The 20,124-nt window shown below is 43.5% G+C and overlaps 1 protein-coding gene across 12 annotated transcripts in view; it reads right to left on the bottom strand.

Annotated features, from left to right (window-relative positions):
- Positions 1 to 20,124, bottom strand: part of KCNIP4 (potassium voltage-gated channel interacting protein 4) — a 408,026-nt gene that overhangs the window by 100,838 nt on the left and 287,064 nt on the right. Inside the window, exon 1 of one of the 12 annotated variants that reach the window (XM_081924615.1) lies at positions 13,840 to 14,099. The exons of 9 other annotated variants lie outside the window; for them this stretch is intronic. Coding sequence is in view for 2 of the 3 variants with exons in the window: in XM_081924614.1 (XP_081780740.1) it covers positions 13,578 to 13,785 (208 nt within the window). In the remaining variant the exon portion in view is untranslated. Of the gene's footprint in view, positions 1 to 13,577; positions 13,807 to 13,839; positions 14,100 to 20,124 lie in introns of those variants that run through there. 2 more of the 12 variants (XM_081924614.1, XM_081924622.1) reach the window with 2 other exon arrangements.

Raw genomic sequence — 20,124 nt, 5'->3', positions numbered from 1 at the left:
TCAGGATTAAATAAATAAATAAGAAACAATACCATAAGAAAAGTTAGGAAATATGATGATGACCGGATTATTGTTATATGAAATAATGATATTGGAAACTGCTACATTCAATTACAAAGAAATTCAGTTGGAAGAGATTAGAGGAAGTCAAGTAATATGTTTATGAAGCTGGATTTTAATTAATTAAGTTTTATTGTATCTATGTATGTGGTGGTGTTATGTGGGGTTGGAAATATTTTCCTTTTTTGGTTTCTTCTTCTTCTTTTGTTCTCTTTTTTCTCTCATTATTGTTTTTTTCTTTTGCTGTTATGTTGAAGTTATGTTTTTATATGAAACTTAATAAATATTATGGGGGGGAATGTAAACACATACTGACTTCTGCAACCTATCTCGGGGGCCCTCAGGTGTAGCCCTTTCAATTGTCCTCGTATCTTGGAAAAGGTCAAGTATGGCCTCTGACCTCCTTGGGTGCTCCATGCAATAGGAGGATGGTGGCATTTGTGGGGAGCCACAGACCACAGAAGGCTGATCGCCGAAGAATTGATGCTTTTGAATTATGGTGCTGGAGGAGACTCTTGAGAGTCCCATGGACTGCAAGAAGATCAAACCTCTCCATTCTGAAGGAAATCAGCCCTGAGTGCTCACTGAAAGGACAGATCCTGAAGCTGAGGCTCCAATACTTTGGCCACTTCATGAGAAGAGAAGACTCCCTGGACAAAGACCCTGATGTTGGGAAAGATTGAGGGCACAAGGAGAAGGGGATGACAGAGGACAAGATGGTTGGATAGTGTTCTCGAAGCTACCAGCATGAGTTTGACTAAACTGCGGGAGGCAGTGAAAGACAGATGTGCCTGGTGTGCTCTGGTCCATGGGGTCACGAAGCCTAAAAAACTAAACAACAACACAGACCATTTGCTGCTGCCTAGTGGCCAACGTTACCACTGCCTGGAGTCAGCAGTGCAACTGGCATTCACCTTATGGCTACATGGAGAAAGGAAAGAGCAAACTATTCCCAAGTCAAGAGCCTAAGGACAAAGGGTTGCTAGGAGGTTGTGGTACTGTGCTGGGCCCAGGGGTAACCCATGAAACACGGTCCAGGTCTGGTCCAGAATCCGAAGGTTCTGCTGGGAGTCAGTCCGACAGGGCCAAGGCAGGACACAGGCAAGGTCAGGTACAGGATCACAGGCAGAATCTAGCATACAGCAATGTTGCTCCCACAACCGGGGGCAGGGTCCAACAGCATTTTATCTTTGTCAGGGTAGCGGCTGGTCCTGATCCCCTGGTGACTTACTGCCTGCGAGTACTCAGGTCTCTCCTTTTCTCAGATCTTAGTCTCTGCAGCTCTGGAGACGTTGGTGGGTTACTAGACCCAGGGGCCGCCTCAGCCTCCCCTGACCAAACTGGTAGTGGAGCAGCTGTAAGTGATGGCCCAGCTGAAGGCAACAAGGTAATCTCCGCATCTGGAGCCAGTGGCGTAGCGTGGGGGGTGCAGGGGGGGCCGGCCGCACCGGGCGCAACATCTGGGGGTTAGGGTTAGGGGGCGCAAATCCACGGGTTAGGGGGTGCAAATCCATGGGTTAGGGGGTGCAAATTACTTGCCTTGCCCCGGGTGCTGACAACCCACGCTACGCCACTGTCTGGAGCCAGGGCAGGCTCAGGCCCCTGACTCGCCCAGCTGGTGCTTGTTGCAGGGGAACCTGTGCAGACTGGGACCCTTCAGGATCAGGCCCTAGAATTGGTTCAGATGATGCCTGAGGCAAAGGATCCGCTGCAGAGTCTCCTCTGGGTCCAAGTCCGAGCCCAAATCCCAGGCCATCACAGGTACTCCCCCTCCCCTGCAAAGGTATCAGCCTGGTCCCTGCTGGATTTAAATACTTCTTTAAGTTTTCTGGCATTATCAGCATGAGATCCCACACCCTCGTTCCTGTGTGTGTCTAGTCTTTTTTTTTTTTAATATATATATATTTAAGACTAGGACAGTTGAAGAAAGAAAAACTCAGCAGGAAAATTATTGTTGTTCCTGGAGTCACATGGCAGTAGATTATAAATGGGATTCTGATTTGACTTGTTTCTTTCTTTTTTAAAAAAAAGATATTTATTAAAGTTTCAATATTAATACAATAAAAAAATCAAAAAGAAAAAAGAAAAATTAACAAAAATACAAAAATAAAAATAATTAAAAACACACAAAATTTCCATAACTTATTTTCCATTAACTTATTTCCCAGACCTCCTCATACCTCCCTTTTTTGTATTCCAATTCAAATTGTTAATTCAGCAAATCCTTATCAATAAGTTCTGTGTGTGTCTAGTCTAGTCGAAAGTTGCATGCACGTTCAAAACACATTTCCCTCAAGAATTCTGGGTTCACCCCTCAAAGAGTTACAATTCCCCAAACTCTTAAGAAACTACAGAATCCAGGATGCTTTGGGGGAGGGAAAATGCACTTTGAATGTGCTTTAAAGGTATAATGTGTAATAGGCGATCTGCATGTGATTTCTCCCTTATCCATGGATCCATACCCTAAGGCAGGCTTCCTCAAGCTCAGCCCTCCAGATGTTTTGGACTACAATTCCCATCATCCCTGACCACTGGTCCTGGTAGCTAGGAATCATGGGAGTTGTAGGCCAAAACATCTGGAAGGCCTCAGGTTGGAGATGTCTGGTATAGATTAAGCGTGGGTCCTGCGTTTTAATCCTGTTGGTTGTTTTATTCTCCTTTTATGATTGTGTGGCTTTGAATATATTACAGTTTTTGTATTTATGTTTTTTACGTTGGCTTGGCCATGTCCACAGATGGCACTTGGTTTTGTTCTGCAAGGATGTAGCTTCAGCGTGCTTCGTATATATGGGTCTTAAATGATAAACACAATTTAGCAAAGAAGGATATGGTGTCACCCTACTTTTATTCAATACCTAGAGAGCAGAGAGTACAAACAAATACAATTCAGTTAGTATTGATACCTATTGCTACTGTGGAATTGAAACTGACAACAACCTTTATCTTTCAATTAACTAAGACACTTAGCCCACGGGTATTAGGTTACATGATGCATCTTAATTATAAGTCCCACTACATTCTTTGCAGTGTCTATAGCCCTTCATGACAGCTTTGCAAATAACTACTGTATACTTTTCGCTGTTTGGTTTTATGGCATAACTTATGGCATAAACATGAGTTTAGGTTCCAGCAAGGATAGTGAGGCATGGCAGGTAAAGCAAAGTCCAAACGAAGCAGAGGGCAGATTCTGGTAAAGAACTGTCCAAGCAGATCAGATTTTGTACTGTCCATGAATACGTTTGCCAATCTCATCACAATTAGTGTGAACTAGACCACACAGCAAACAATTATGTTTTTGTTTATCTATGCTATTATAGAATATAAACCAACAATTTTATCTCCTGTTCTTGTACTCTAGTTTACAGCAGAATATCTCGTGCTGTAGAGAAATGCCTCGTGGAAAAGAATACAGTGGTACCTCGGGTTAAGTACTTAATTCGTTCCAGAGGTCCGTTCTTAACCTGAAACTGTTCTTAACCTGAAGCACCACTTTAGCTAATGGGGCCTCCTGCTGCCGCCACGCCGCCGGAGCCCGATTTCTATTCTTATCCTGAAGCAAAGTTCTTAACCTGAAGCACTATTTCTGGGTCAGTGGAGTCTGTAACCTGAAGTGTATGTAACCTGAAGCGTATGTAACCCGAGGTACCACTGTAAACATTGCCAACTTAACCTGATCCCTTACAAAGAGAAGAGAGCTGATACAAACTAGCAGGCCACAGTCCTTGCCCACTTTATGTTATTAGCAAGCATTACGTCTCAAGGAATTATGGAACACTTGTGCTTTTTCAAACCCACAAAGAATACAAACTTTGAATCGAATTCCACAATGATGAATGCAATTATACATTTTCACCTCATGAATCCAGCTTCCCATCAAAGACACTAGATCAGCATCGAACATGCAAAAATGAAAGATGCCAGCAGAAATTGTATTAGTGAGGTTCTGGTAGCTTTTCTCTCCTACTGTGATGCGATACAATTGTGGAGCTGGAATGTTCTCCAAGGGTTTTCTAGTCCAACCTGCTGCAATGTAGGAATCTCAACTATATTTACAGTCCTCCTCATTAATTAAGAGGCTTTTGTTCAATCACTCATATTGCTAACATGAGGCATGTTTAAGCACTGTACCTTCCAGCCTTCCAGTATAAATCTAAGCAGGCCTGTCCTTTTGAGACATTGATGACTAATAAAAGTTTGGCCAAGTAAGAGACATTGATAGAAAGGTAGGATAGTCTACAATTTAACAAAGTGGGTCTTTTCATCTTCAGTATCATCCTTTCTACCCTGTTTTACAGCAACACACCAGGATCAAAGTAGCATTAAAAAACTAAAACTTTCAAACCACACTGAGTTCTTGTTATCTTTTGCACAGGTACGTCAGATGAGAGGTGTTGGAGACAAACTTTGTAAGGAAAAAAAAAGTGTTTGGAAGGAATGGAAAGTGAAACTTGGTTATCTCCACTAAAAGCTATGAGTGTGAAAAAGGTAAATATGAGTAAAAATTGGGTTACCTACGAGAAATTGTTTGGGGGGGGGGGAGGAAGGAAATAAATGGAAAATGAAACCATATGAAGAGGTTAAAGAATATGTAAATGATTGGTTGCCCTATCGCCAAGTCAATGAAATATATAAAGGCGGACTCAAAGGAAAAAGGATTTGATGATAACAAATAAAATTTGAAATAGAAATATTAAACAATGAATGTAAAACAATGTCTAAAATGTATAAAATACTGTTGGAATGGCATTTGAAAGATGAGGAAGTGAAATCGGTAATGATACATTGGGCAAAAGACTTTGGATATAATATACAGCTTGAGGAATGGGAAAGGTTGTGGAATGAAAGGATAAAATTTACAGCCTGTAATGCTTTGAAAGAGAATATGATGAAAATGATGTATAGATGGTATATTACACCAGTGAAATTAGCTAAAATGTATAAGACAAATAAAAAATGTTGGAAATGTAAAGAAAAAGTAGGAACATTTTATCATATGTGGTGGAATGTAAAAAAGGAAAGAACTTCTGGGAAATGATATATAATGAGATGAAAAAGATGTTGAAATATACATTTTTTTAAAAAACCTGAAGCATTTTTACTTGATATTATAGGTCAGGACATTAATAGGCAAGATGTTAAATTGTTTATATATGCAACAACTGCAACAAGAGTGTTGTTAGCCCAGGAATGGAAACAAGAAGAAATTCTGACGAAAGAAGAATGGCAGACGAAATTAATAGACTATGCAGAATTGGACAAAATGACAGGAAGGATTCGAAACCTTTGGGACCAGAGATTTACAGAAGATTGGAAGAAGTATATGAATTATTTGAAGGCCAACTGTAATCAACAGATTACTACAAGGACTACAATAAGTTTTGTAAGGAGAAATATACGAAGTGTTACAAAGTAGAAAAAGATAGAGATATTGGTTATGAGTTTGAAATGTAATAGGGAAGATAAGAAATGCATACTGAGATATTAGATTGGAAATTTTTCAGACAGGATTGCTGGAAGTCAAAAATTTGAATAAGATGTAAAAGTATGTTTAATTACTGTTGAAAATGATATGTTAAAAAAACTAATAATAAATTATATACAAAAAAAAGGAAAGTGAAACTTTCGTTCCTAAGCATTCATAATTAAATAAAAGCGACACTTTCCATAGGAAAGAGCTCTCTCTGTGTGCATTTTAAGGGTATGTGGTTGTTTAAGAGTCTGTCCTTCTCACTACCGGAATGTGTCCCTGTGGGAAAATGTGTGGTCCTTGGTGCAAAAATCTTCCTCACTCCTCTGTTAGTGTCCTCAACATTGAGTACTATCAACCTCCAGATGTATCATCTGGGAATTACCAGCATGAATCTATCTGGAAAACTTGAAAGCAAATTCTAGTGTTGTCTCATCAACAATATAGTTGAAGGAAAGAGCAAATTAATACCTTCCACTCTCTCTCACCTTGAAATCCATTCTTTGCCACAGTTAGCAAAGAGTTATGCCCTATTTTATTATTAAAAATTAACTTTAATAGGGCAAAAGCTGTGAAATTATCAGTAGGCTCATTTTCCCACAGAAACATACAGTACAATACAGTAATATTTTTCTAAGAATAGTTTTCAGTCAAACACTCTCACCCCCTGGTAACTTTCTATTATAGAAAGGTTTGCTTTTAATGAGCTGTTGCTTTGAGACATCAACATTATTAAAAAAAAATACTATTGATACTATTGAAGTAGTTTAGGACAAATTCCAGACAACTTGAAAGGTTGTTGGAAGAACCCGAGAATCATCTGAGGTGCCAGGGGCAACTAATCCTTTTAATTAAAAATCCTTCCAATTAAAAATTTCATTTTTCTATCATCCCATCCCCTAATGGAGTTCAGATGATATACACTGTGTTATCCTATTTTACCTCACAGCTCTTAGAACGAGCTTGGGCTGAGCCCAAGGATGAGTTCATGGCTAAAATCAGGCCAACCAAGCCCAAGTCCCACATGCCACTGACGTCACCACACTTTGCTCTGGAATACGTAACAATTGGTAGTGGAACCAAATGTTCCACTATTTACCTCACAATTGTTCCCCATGGAAACTTCATGAATTTGCTCCTTGGATGATAACGCTAGAACCTGTGGTGCCAATCATTGGCTGTTTGCTGAGTGCACAGAATTAATTGGTAGTTGATGTTGAATGTTTTTTCCACACTGCCTACATCATATTTCTATTTGCATGATATACAGGAAAACAGAATAAAGACATTTCAACAAAGGAACCACTACTGGATAAATTTTGCTGACTAAACTGTATAAAAAATACCAGAAATAATACAGAGCCTTTGCTTCTAAAACAAGAGATCTATCTGTACTTCTACCACTTGCAGAAACCTCATGTTTCCTCCTCTGCAGGATGGCGAGATCCTGCATCGAGCTAGTGCGAATCTAGCACATGCCGAATCAGATTGTTTTCCCCACCTCCCCCAAAGTTTGTGGGTGTCCATTAATTCATCATTAGAGTGGTATAGTTGCTGTTCGAGCCAACTGTGTGTGTGTGTGTGTGTGTCTGTGTGTGTGTAAATCTGGAGCTTATCTTCTGTATCTTTGGTCAACTGTAGATGTAATTGTGAGAATGAGTATACTTATTTTTCTGCTGTTTGCACCAATGGCTGGTTGCCAATCTGGTTTGAGAATAATTTCACAGGTGTAACTGTAGGCATACTCCTAACATACCATCCTATTCTTGTGTTGCTCTAACCAACAAATGACAAAGTTATGAGCATGTTTCGTGTGTGTATATCACTTGGTATTCCAGAAGTCTAACCCTGTGGGAGACTAGGAGAATAGAAGGTGCTATTTGTGCCAGTCTGAGCTGGGGTGATCCTGGTTATTGTGCTTAACTTTTATCTGAAACTGCTAATTGCTGTCATGGGCAATATCAGTGTGCGTGACTGAGAAGTTTCTCAGTCTAATGTCAAGTCTGACAGAAACCATAATTAAAAACCATAGGGCAATGCCTGTCCTACAACCTCTGCAGAAAGTGGAACGATGCTCAAACATGTTCCACACAAATGAAAATATTGAGGATCCATTTTGGATTTTCACAAATGCTGGATTTTGTTTTTGTGGTAGAAGAAGAAGCAGTTTCATGAGTACAGTATTCTGGAATAGCAGCTGAATAATGATCTCCTGAGAGACTCTTGAGAGTCCCATGGACTGCAAGAAGATCAAACCTCTCCATTCTTAAGGAACTCAGCCCTGAGTGCTCACTGGAAGGACAGATCCTGAAGCTGAGACTCCAATACTTTGGCCACCTCATGAGAAGATAAGACTCCCTGGAAAAGACCCTGATGTTGCGAAAGATGGAGAGCACAAGGAGAAGGGGATGACAGAGGACGAGATGGTTGGACAGTGTTCTCAAAGCTACCAGCATGAGTTTGACCAAACTGCAGGAGGAGTGGAAGACAGAAGTGCCTGGCGTGCTCTGGTCCATGGGGTCACGGAGAGTCGGACACGACTAAATGACTAAACAACAAAATGATATCATGTGGAATAATGCCAAAAGATTTTTTTTAAAACACAAAAAAGCAACTTTACTAAATATAAAAGGTGAATGTGGAAAGACCCACAGACAGCAAATGGATGTAGGAATGGAGGCAGGGAATGGTGAAGAAAGAACTGTGAGTGGAGGGGGACCGTCTTCCCATCCTTTGGACCCCCTGGGAAACTCAGCAAACCTGCTGGAACTGGGTGTGGAAAGATAAGCTGAACAGGACACAGTTGTGGGCAGCCTGAGAAAGTACCACTCACCTTGGGCCTGCCCGTAAAAAGTAAGTCTAGAGTTAGACTAGGGTGATGTCTGATGTTTCCAGGAAGTCTTCGCATTGTGAGAATTTTGTGCTTGAGCTAAGATCCTGGGTCAGAATATGGAGGCTAAGAGGAAGGGTGTGTCAGAAGGAAAATGCATATATATGTATATGTCCATGTGTAACTTTGAATTAACGTAACATTTTTATATGTAGCTGCATATTTTTGTAATATTTTGTTTAAGTTGTCTGTTGGGGCTTCAGTTTCTGTATACTGCTTCAAGATATTTTTAATAAATTAAGCAGTATAAAAATTAAATAATAATATTTGCATGCATGGGAGAGTAAAAAATTGCTGTGCAAAGTAGCTACCATTTGTATTTCTATACCTTCTGATACATTATTTCATGAACCAGGTGTCGGGAATTGGAGTCCATAGTGAATCGGACGGTTTAATATGCTTATAGGGAATCCAAACTACAGTGGTACCTCAGGTTAAGAACTTAATTTGTTCTGGAGGTCCGTTCTTAACCAGAAACTGTTCTTAACCTGAAGTACCACTTTAGCTAATGGGGCCTGCCGCTGCCGCTGCACGATTTGTGTTCTCATCCTGAAGCAAAGTTCTTAACCCGAGGTACTATTTCTGGGTTAGCGGAGTCTGTAACCTGAAGCGTCTGTAACCCGAGGTACCACTGTACTCTTAATAGAATTGCTAGCAATTCAAAGCACTCTTATTAGAATTGTTTCTAAGCTGCTGTGAAGAGTTAACTAAAATAAAAACCAAGCCACACATTAACTAATGTGAACCAAATTATTGCCCATAGCATGTTTGCACACTCTTCCACCCTTTTTATGGACTTCTCCAGAATTCCCTGCTTTTCTCCTTCTTATTCCCTTCACTGCGCTGCTAGAATGCTGTGCTCAGCTATCATCTCATCCATCTTTCCCGTACAATAAACACAATTTGGGATTGCTGACTTTCCCCCAGCAGGAATACGGGTTAACACGCTCCCTTGCACTCAACACTTTCTGTAATCAATTCACACTACAGCTGAGGTCAGAGAGGCAGAAGGCTAACTTAGCAAAAGCCATTGGCCCACCTTCCGACTTCAAAGGGGGTGAAATGTATGCTAAGCACTCATTAGCACACCAAAGGTCTTGGCTGTGGCCAGTTATGTTGTGGTTTCAGCTCCAGCATATGAAACAGCCTGATTCATCAGACGTATCATAAAATGTATGCACAGAATTAGGGACTCCCGCCTGCCCAGATTTTATTGTTGCTTTGTGCCCAATTCCAGGCTATTTTTTTTCTATTTTCATGAGAGCATCTATCTTTATTTCCTGCTGAACAGCAGGGCTAGGCAATATATCATTCAAAACAAGTTTGAAGTCCATATTGTTATATCGGTTACATAATTTTTGGTTGGGCAATATATTCTTCTTATTAGAATTTATATACCGCCCTATACCCGGAGGTCTCAGGGCGGTTCACATAAAAGGTCACATTATATAAAATCAAAGTGAAAACAATAACCCAGTAACACCCCACACCCCAAAAAGAGCCGCAATGTAAAAGGGTACAGGATGTCGATGTGCTGGCCCCGGGGGGAAGGTTACCGTTGGCGTAGTCAAAGTCCGGTCCTGGGTCACTAGCCTGGGAACAGTTCACAAGGAGTGGGGCGAGGTCCGAAGCCGGAAGCCGGGCGGGGACAGGAACACTGGAGGGTCAGGTCTGGGTCCAGGCAAGAGCAGGTACTCAACGATGACGTTGCTCCCGCAACCTGGGACCGGGCTGACTGGCCTTTATCATCTCTGAGGCCAGGGGCGGTCCCGGCCCCCAGGAGACCCACCTCTCCTGGCCTTAAGGCGAGCACTCCTCCTGGGAGAAACCAGTTCCCTTCGCCTCTCTGCCCTGAGCCTCTGCAGTTCAGGAGAGGCTGAAGGGTTACTGGGCCCAGGGGGAGACTCACCTGTAGGCACTGAGTCCTCAACCACCTCCGGAGCCAGAGTGGACTCACCTGGTGCCTGCTCCTGAGGATCCGGCACAGGTGCAGGCACTTCAGAATCAAGGCCCTGCCCCAGTTCAGCTGGTCCTGGAGGCGGGGACTCCTGTGCAGGCTGGGATTCCTCCGGTTCAGCCTCTGAATCGGATTCCCAGGCCATCACAGTCAATCATGTCAAACAAAGGCATGGTTTAAAAGGAAGGCTTTTGCCTGGTGCCTAAAGGTATATAATGAAGGCGCCAGGCAAACTTCCCTGGGGAGAGCATTCCACAGATGGGGAGCCACTACAGAGAAGGCCCCGTTCTCGTGTTGCCACCCTCCACACCTCTCGAGAAGGAGGCACACGAAGGGGGCCTTGTAAGAGAATCTCAGGGTCTGGGTAGGTTCATATGGGAAGAGGAGGTCCTTGAGGTATTGCAGTCCTGAGCCGTTTAAGGCCTGGAAACTAATTGGTATATCATGAAACATGATGTGTGTGTGTGTGTGTGTGTGTGTGTACTATGCAAAAATCATGATGCAGAAAAGAACGTGAAACCAACCAATGCCTCCACATAGTTCCATCCTTATTTCAGACATTGTGATATATCAGTATATCATGATGTTTAGCAGGTGATATATCACGATATTGAAAACCAGATGTTGCCCAGTCCTACTTGAACAGATTGTATGTGGCTGGAGAGCAGGGAGAGAAATATGCCAGGCTCTTCCATTTCATGCCTGTTCTTTGGTCACTCACTGGGTTTCCACTGTTTGCACATTGGTGAGGAGAGGGGGCAATGGATTATAGCCACTATCCATTTTATTCTATAGAATGAAAAATATTGCAGAGGTCATGGAGTCTGCTATTACTGCTACTGCTGTTATTAATTCAATTTCTTACCCGCCCCTCACCACAAAGTCCTAAGGCAGGTTTAAACAATGTTAAAACACAGTATTAAAAACAGTTTAAAATAAATTACAGTCACAAGAGGAAGGCGGGTCTTAATATATGTGTTTGTGTGTTGTGCAAGGCCCAAGGTAAAGAGGTGTATCTTCAGCATATACAGCTTTTTTGAGATGGTATTTGGTGCTACGCCATGGTACGCTGTACCATCACCTCTTTTCACCTCTTCCTCCACTGCCGCTGTTTCCCTGGATATGTTTTGTTGGGTCTACCTCTACCACAAAGTTGCGTGGCTAGATCAGCGAACTTTCCCCCCTCCTTTCCGCAGCTAGCAAGTCACTCTAAAGGTAAAAGGTAAAGGGACCCCTGACCATTAGGTCCAGTCGTGACCGACTCTGGGTTTGCGGTGCTCATCTCGCTTTATTGGCCGAGGGAGCCAGCGTACAGCTTCCAGGTCATGTGGCCAGCATGACAAAGCCACTTCTGGCGAACCAGAGCAGCACACGGAAACACTGTTTACCTTCCCGCTGGAGCGGTACCTATTTATCTACTTGCACTTTGACGTGCTTTTGAACTGCTAGGTGGGCAGGAGCAGGGACCGAGCAACGGGAGCTCACCCTGTCACGGGGATTCAAACCACCGACCTTCTGATCTGCAAGTCCTAGGCTCTGTGGTTTAACCCACAGCGCCACCCGCATCCCTGCAAGACACTCTAGCCACACCATTTTGTGGTAGAAGCAGACTTCTTTGCTCTACCACAAAGTGGCGGAGCAGATCGGCTTGCATGTCAAGAAAACAGTCGTCCTAGCCACACCACTTTGTAGTAGACTCGCTTTGGCGGGTCACACCAAAATGCCTCCTGGGGCAGGAAGCGGTGGCGGCGGATGAGGAGGTAGGCAAAGGGGGGGAAGGGAGGGGTGTGTACTGTCACTGGGCATATGACAACTATATAACAATGATGGAAGATGCACTTCTGTTAGGAGGAATTCCACAATCTAGGGGCTGCCAAAAATAATGTCCCTCCCAGACTGCCCCCTGATTCCTGCTCCACAAATAATATTGATTGATCTTATCTGGCATGAGATATTAATCCTGCCATGTTGCCAGACAATTAAGCAGGATCACAAGTATTTTTTCAAGGTGGCTATAAAGCATAGGCTTTAGTAGCAGGACCATGCTCTTGCCACCGTCAGAAATTCACACCACTTTCAGATTAACTACTGAGATATGTAACAAGCTTTAAAAAAACCCAAAGTATTCTGGAGTCACTTTTGCACTAATTATGCACATTACTACTGACAACAAAGCAAAATCCCTACTATACAAAGGGAAACATCAGAGAGAACACGGATTTTAGACATTTGTTGCATGGTTACAGCCTCTGCATCTTCTAATAAAATGAACCGGGGTTGCTTGGGAAAGAGTTTTAATCACCAGGAAATCAAATTGTTTTGGTTTCCCACAACACAGAGAAATTGTTGCTGCTGCTGTTTTTATTTAGGAATCACTTCTCTTGACACATCTCAAAGCAATCTGCAGCATATATAAAATGGTTACACATATCTAAACTATGAATAAATTAGAGTTGTGTGCAATATTCATTTTAGGACTAAATTTAAACAAAAAGAAAATATTGCAAATTACGAATACAAACAGTAGACCCTAATTATTTGCCAGTGGTTAAAAAGCTTTCTGCTGAATCCATTAAGAAGTTCCCCTTAAACATATAATGCCCCTATACACTGAAATTCTTCCAACAGAAAATGTAAGTCAATACAAATGCATGCAATTGTATTATTTTCCACTGCAAAAACTCATATTGCAACCAGGACTTTGGCGTAGCTTGAAATATTGATCTACACAGAGTAATTCTTAAACCTATATATCTGCTGTGCTGAAATGATAAAGTAGTGGAACGCATACAAAGTGGTTTTTAGAAGTCGTTTGCTCAGGAAAGAAATGAATTTTATCATTAACATGGAATCAGGAAAGTACCTGATTCATTTATATAAGCCAATGTGGAGAAAGTTAGTTCCAGTTCTGAAGTTTTCAACTGGGTTTAAAAGGTTGCTGTGATTGATGAATGAATGCATATGTTAAAGGCAGCAAAATGCAGTACTTTAAAACTTCACTGATTATAAAGTGGATAATAATAATAATAATAATAATAATAATAATAATAATATACAAACCACAAGTTCATAAATGATACGTTATTTGGCAAATAGCATCTACAGATTTTGCACCCCAAACAGCTAATGTACTTACACAGCCTCTTTTAGAACACCAGACCCTCTCTACCTACAAACAGCACAAACCAGAGTGACCACTTTACCTTCTGTAAAATCAATCAGTCCGAGCAAATGCAGCAGCTTCAGAGACGCAAATATAATCACAACTATACCCACTGTTTGCAGTCCCTCGGACTCCCATTCCAAAGTCAACATTCTTCGAGCAAGCAAATCATTCCAGTCAGCTGCCAAGCCACTGTGCAATCTGAAGGGAAAGGGAGGATTTTGCCAGTACTTTGCTAACACACACATATGCACACACAAAAGTTGCCAGTGTGGTGGGGTGAACTGAGGAAACAAACTGACCACACAGGTGCAAGGAAGGGGTTAACTGAAGCCCCTTTCCTCGTGTGCATCTTGATTCTTCTTGATTTCACTGCTCCCTCCCAGAGAGCTGAGTTGGACTTTCTTCACATGGCATTAGATGCGGCGAGTGTTCCCACTTCAGAGCTGTTAGGAGGGCAATTCCGTTTTGGAACTCAAGACTTTGCTGTGTCAGTTCCGTAAAAGCAATCCTCCCAGGGAACTTGCAAGAGACAGCATGCAGCAGCAGGCACCATTTGATCAAGTGCTCACAGGCTCATGCCTCACAGTTCAGCACCGCTGACAAGAACAGTGCTCCAGAGCTTCTCAAATGCGATGTGAAACACAGCAACTATCATCTTTTTTCATTAGGGGTTTATCAGAATATTTTGATTGCTGGGTTTGAGAGAGCGTTTGAGCGTTTAGCTGCAGGTGCCTTGCTGATCCTGTCTCGCTCTCTTCTTATCACTGCCTCTTCAAGGGCCCTTTGCACTCTGCACAATGCACAGAGGCAAGCTTTTCCTTGCTGAGTCCCAGCATACCCTCAACAGGGAGCAATTGTCCTGTTTATCTCCTGGCACAGATCTTCCACCAGGGTGACCAAGGCATTTTCTCCCCCCCCCCCAAAAAAAAACCTCTTCTAGAAACCAGAACAGGAAGGATCTAAATAGCTGGGATCTTTCAAGGAAATTTGGAACTGCTTCTCACCATGTGCTCAAAAGAGCTAACTGTATTAGCAGGGAAATCCCAGGAAACCTCCGGAGACCCGTTGCCAAGTCCATGTAGAGCAAGCAGGACCAATGGTCACACTCAGTAAAAGGCCACATCCTATGTTTGTAAGGCCAAGTCCTTGAAGGATCAGGGATGAAAATAATTAGCTATACATTATATTGTAGCTTGGAACGCGGGTGGCGCTGTGGGTTAAACCACAGAGCCTAGGACTTGCCGATCAGAAGGCCGGCGGTTCAAATCCCCACGGCGGGGTGAGCTCCCGTTGCTCAGTCCCTGTTCCTGCCAACCTAGTTTGAAAGCACATCAAAATGCAAGTAGATAAATAGGTACTGCTCTGGCAGGAAGGTAAACAGTGTTTCCATGTGCTGCTCTGGTTTGCCAGAAACAGCTTGGTCATGCTGGCCACATGACCCAGAAAAACTGTCTTTAGACAAACACTGGCTCCCTCGGCCAGTAAAGCGAGATGAGCGCCACAACCCCAGAGTCGTTCGCGACTGGACTTAACGGTCAGGGGTCCTTTACCTTTATTATATTGCAGCTTATTACATCCTTAATTCCTTCAGTACTTCTTGTATGCCCAGAAAGCAAGAAAACATTAAGCATTTTTGGAGGACTGTTATAATTGTCTTGATGAAAAGCTACCTGTCCAGGAATGGGCAGAGGAGGAATGGTGGAGACCACCTTCCCAGCCTGACCCTTCCAGAGAAGAAGAAGACAGTTCAGAATTGCAACAGGGGTTTGAGGGAGATCACAGCTCAGAGGAAGATAAGAGGAAAAGTTGGGAAATACAGTGGTACCTCGGGTTAAGTACTTAATTCGTTCCAGAGGTCCGTTCTTAACCTGAAGCACCACTTTAGCTAATGGGGCCTCCTGCTGCCACTGCGCTGCCAGAGCATGATTTCTGTTCTCATCCTAAAGCAAAGTTCTTAACCTGAAGCACTATTTCTGGGTTAGCGGAGTCTGTAACCTGAAGCGTATGTAACCTGAAGCGTATGTAACCCGAGGTACCATTGTAATGGGATAGGAGAAGGAGGCAGAGCCGGAGCAGCTGGCTGAAACGTTATCACTAGAAAGCATTCCAGACCCACCATCTCCCAGAGCCCGGCGAGCCTTAAAAATAGGAGACCAAGGGGCTCAGAAGCAAAGTGCCCTCAGTTCTAACCATAGAAGGGATAATGAATGAAGAAGTGGGAGAGAAGGGGAGGGGAGATTTACTCGGAGCAACGCCATTATTCCGAGAGGCCACATTCTCAAGCCTCTCTCTCTGTGAATATTGGATAAAAACAGATGGCAAGGACTTTCCCTTGTCTTGTCCATTCTTGGTGTCCTGCCGTGGGGGTTGGTTCATCTGCTGCCTGACACTACCACAAAGTCCTGCAATAGAAGAGACGGCTATGTGACCCTAGTATTCCAGTTTTACAACATGCTTTTGGGACACTTTGGAAAACCTGCCACTTTTCAGTTTCAGTAAATGCCATATGAAGGTCTGTATAGTTAAAGATATGGTTTTCCCAGTAGTGATATATGGAAGTGAGAGCTGGACCATAAAGAAGGCTGATCGCCAAAGAATTGATGCTTTTGAATTGTGGTGCTGGAGGAGACTCTTGAGAGTCCCATGGACTGCAAGAAGACCAAACCTCTCCATTCTGAAGGAAATCAGCCCTGAGTGCTCACTGGAAGGACAGATCCTGAAGCTGAGGCTCCAATACTTTGGCCACCTCATGAGAAGAGAAGACTCCTTGGAAAAGACCCTGATGTTGGGAAAGATGGAGGGCACAAGGAGAAGGGGACGACAGAGGACGAGATGGTTGGACAGTGGTCTGGAAGCTACCAGCATGAGTTTGACCAAACTGCGGGACGCAGTGGAAGACAGGAGTGCCTGGTGTGCTCTGGTCCATGGGGTCACGAAGAGTTGGACATGACAAAATGACTAAACAACAAAAGGGCAGCAGCAGATGGCATGACCAGGCTGTGCCACTCACCTGACCTCCATCTGGCAGAGTTGCTGCAGCATGCCAGGATGAAGAAGGGTGTAGCAACAGTAAGGAGGAAGAAGAGGGAGGGCCTGCTTAACTCCATTCCCTAGCCACCAATTATCTAGTCTAAAACATCCCTCCAGACAGTTTTCTCCTGCAAAATTCCAAACAAATGTATGCCTACCCATGTGGAGAAAGTAATGAGCAAACTGGAATGAACTGTATGAATGACCTCACAACTTGCTACCATCCTGAAATGGAGAAAGGCATTAATACATTATGGGATCAATGAGATCTCATATTCATTTGCAACTTTCTCTGCATGGAGAAGGATGAGGGATGAGGGGCATGCGTCTGATACTCTTACTGGGTTGTGAGTTGTCCCCGAAAAGTGATGATGGGCGTAGACAGAGGTGGGGGGCAGGCCCAGGGGGGAGCCCAAAAATTACACCAGAAATCTGTCACCAGCTATCTGCATAACGTTGCGAGTTCAGACAAGAACGAGGAGCTGACCAGGCAGTAGGTAGGTAGTAGGCAGTAGGTAGGTAGATCGCTGGAGGCTATAGAGTATTTGATGCATATATGTCTGGCGATACAGCTCCCTGTCAATGGTGCAAGAGACCCTAGGTACACCTCTGGGCACAGAAATCTCCCCTCTCCAATCCAGCAAAAATCCCACTGAAACAAAGTCCCATTGAAACAAGTAAGTGACTTAGTCATATTGAAGCCAATCACAGCTTTTTTCACTGCTTTTGAGACTTGGTTATGACTAACTCTAGATGGGCTTGAACAGGGGTCAACAACCTTTTTCAGCCATGGGCCAGTCCACCGTCCCTCAGACCATGTGGCGGGCCAGACTATATATATATTTTTTTTTGGGGGGGGGGGAATGAACGAATTTCTATGCCCCACAAATAACCCAGAGATGCATTTTAAATAAAAGCGCACATTCTACTCATGTAAAAACACCAGGCAGGCCCCACAAATAACCCAGAGATGCATTTTAAACAAAAGCACACATTCTACTCATGTAGAAACACCAGGCAGGCCCCACAAATAACCCAGAGATGCATTTTAAATAATAGCACACATTCTACTCATGTAAAAACATGCTGATTCCCGGACCGTCCGCAGGCCAGCTTGAGAAGGTGATTGAGCCGCATTCGGCCCCCGGGCCTTAGGCTGCCCACCCCTGGGCTTGAACCTTTATCTCTCTATCACTTTGTTGCCACTTTGCCAACCTCTGGGCTCCTCATTCCTACTGTATCTGTTAATAGGCACAGAACCAGGAAGGGAACATGTTGCCAAGGTGGAAGATTTGCATAATGGTGATTTGCATAATGGTGCTATAAAAGGCTTCCTAAGTGACAGGATGACATGGTCAAGCCTTAATTGACTGGCAGAGAAGGGCAGTTTATCAGAAAGTAGTTACTTCACCTCAATCCCTCCTCCCCAAAATGTGAAACAGCTGATGAATCACAACATTTAGAAACTTTTTAATTAGCTGCCCTATGCTTTCCTCTGTCAGGTTGGCAGAAATGAACCAAAGTTTTGAAATGAACATGCAAAAAAACAAAAACAAAAAACAAACATATAGGCAAACATATAGTCTTGGGTCTTCATTTACAGATAAATATGTTAAGAGGCTAGATAGCATCTTAAAAAGCAGGGGGGAGGGGAAGCAGAGACATACCCTTGCCAACAAAGGTCAATATAGTTAAAGCTATGGTTTTCCCAGTAGTGATGTATGGAAGTGAGAGCTGGACCATAAAGAAGGCTGATCGCCAAAGAATTGGTGTTTATGAATTATGGTGCTGGAGGAGACTCTTGAGAGTCCCATGGACTGCAAGAAGATCAAACCTCTCCATTCTGAAGGAAATCAGCCCTGAGGGCTCACTGGAAGGACAGATCCTGAAGCTGAGGCTCCAGTACTTTGGCCACCTCATGAGAAGAGAAGACTCCCCGGAAAAGACCCTGATGTTGGGAAAGATGGAGGGCACAAGGAGAAGGGGACAACAGAGGACGAGATGGTTGGACAGTGTTCTTGAAGCTATGAACATGAGTTTGACCAAACTGCGGGAGGCAGTAGAAGACAGGAGTGCCTGGTGTGCTCTGGTCCATGGAGTCATGAAGAGTCAGACACGACTAAACGACTAAACAACAATGGTAAAAAGAAGTATTCTATGCCACTGAAGTCTGTTTGTTTGAAGGGTAGGTTGCCTGAACACAAATAGGCCAGTTTTACCACTGTGGAGGCGAGTGTGTGACTGACTGAGACTGCTGACCAGAAAAAGCTGGGAGAGACAGAAGGCTGGAGTCTGCAGCTGAAGAAGAAAGATTCTAGGAATCTCTTGTATTATAGTCGGCCCCCCAAGAGCTGAATCACTGGCTTGAGGTGAAGATTGGAAGAGAAGCATCAAATTGTTATGGAAATGACGGGGGGGGGCCCCACAACACATCTTTAAAGTTGTTAAATGTTACAAATATTATGCCTGAATGTATTCTTTTGACTTGACAGCTCAGGGAAGATACCTAGCTTTATAAATCATATAAAATCAACCCCTTTGCCAATTTCCTCCATTCCAACGCCATTTTGACCTTGGGAAAAGGACTCTTTTCCTGCCATCCCCTACCATAATCCCTCAAGCATGAGGATATGTACACACACCCCACCCAAGGAAGTGCCCAGGGGTGACAAATGCTGAGCTGTTAGTTTCCAAAAGCCCATCACCAGACTTGCTCCAAGTTATGAATGTGCAAAGGGAGCTCTATTGTCTTCTGATGGTGGGTACTTGAGAGGTCCCTGGACATGTTTTGCCCATGCTAATCTTGTACCAAGGACTTTTCTGGACATGTTTGCCAAGGTTGAACTAGTGTAGCCCCTGTCTACCCCTCCCCTTTGTTACATGTCAGTGATGTAAAGATGGTATATCAATGATGTTGTACGAACTGTATTCTGGGATATTGTGGGAAGTTTTAAAAGTCAATGTTGCCCTGTGGGGACCTTTTGTGCAACAATAAAGATCATGGTCTATCGACCGCTGTTCTGCTCCAAATTAAAAGGTAAAGGGACCCCTGACCGTTAGGTCCAGTCGCGAACGACTCCGGGGTTGTGGTGCTCATCTAGTTTTAGTGGCTGAGGGAGCTGGTGTACAGCTTCCAGGTCATGTGGCCAGTATGACTAAGCCACTTCTGGCAAACCAGAGCAGCGCACGGAAACGCTGTTTACTTTCCCGCCGGAGCGGCACCTATTTATCTACTTGCACTTTGATGTGTTTTCGAATTGCTAGGTGGGTAGGAGCAGGGACCGAGCAACGGGAGCTCACCCCGTCGTGGGGATTCAAACTGCCAACCTTCTGATCAGCAAGCCCTAGGCTCTGTGGTTTAACCCACAGTGCCACCCGCGTCCCTCTGCTGCTATTAACCTTACGCAAATAAAGCATTACTTATTCTTCATCCACTGGTGTGCCTATTGGCTCCAGATCTGGAAAGAACTCTGTCCTTGGTGCATCACACTGTTGACTCTTATTAAGCTTGTGGTCTACTAAGCTTGTGGCATGTTGAGACCTTTTAGGTTTCC

The sequence above is a fragment of the Podarcis melisellensis genome (genome assembly GCF_964234715.1).
Source record: "Podarcis melisellensis genome assembly, chromosome: 9".
Classification (NCBI taxonomy): Eukaryota; Metazoa; Chordata; class Lepidosauria; order Squamata; family Lacertidae; genus Podarcis; species Podarcis melisellensis.
This window is presented reverse-complemented; position numbering and strand designations above follow the sequence as displayed.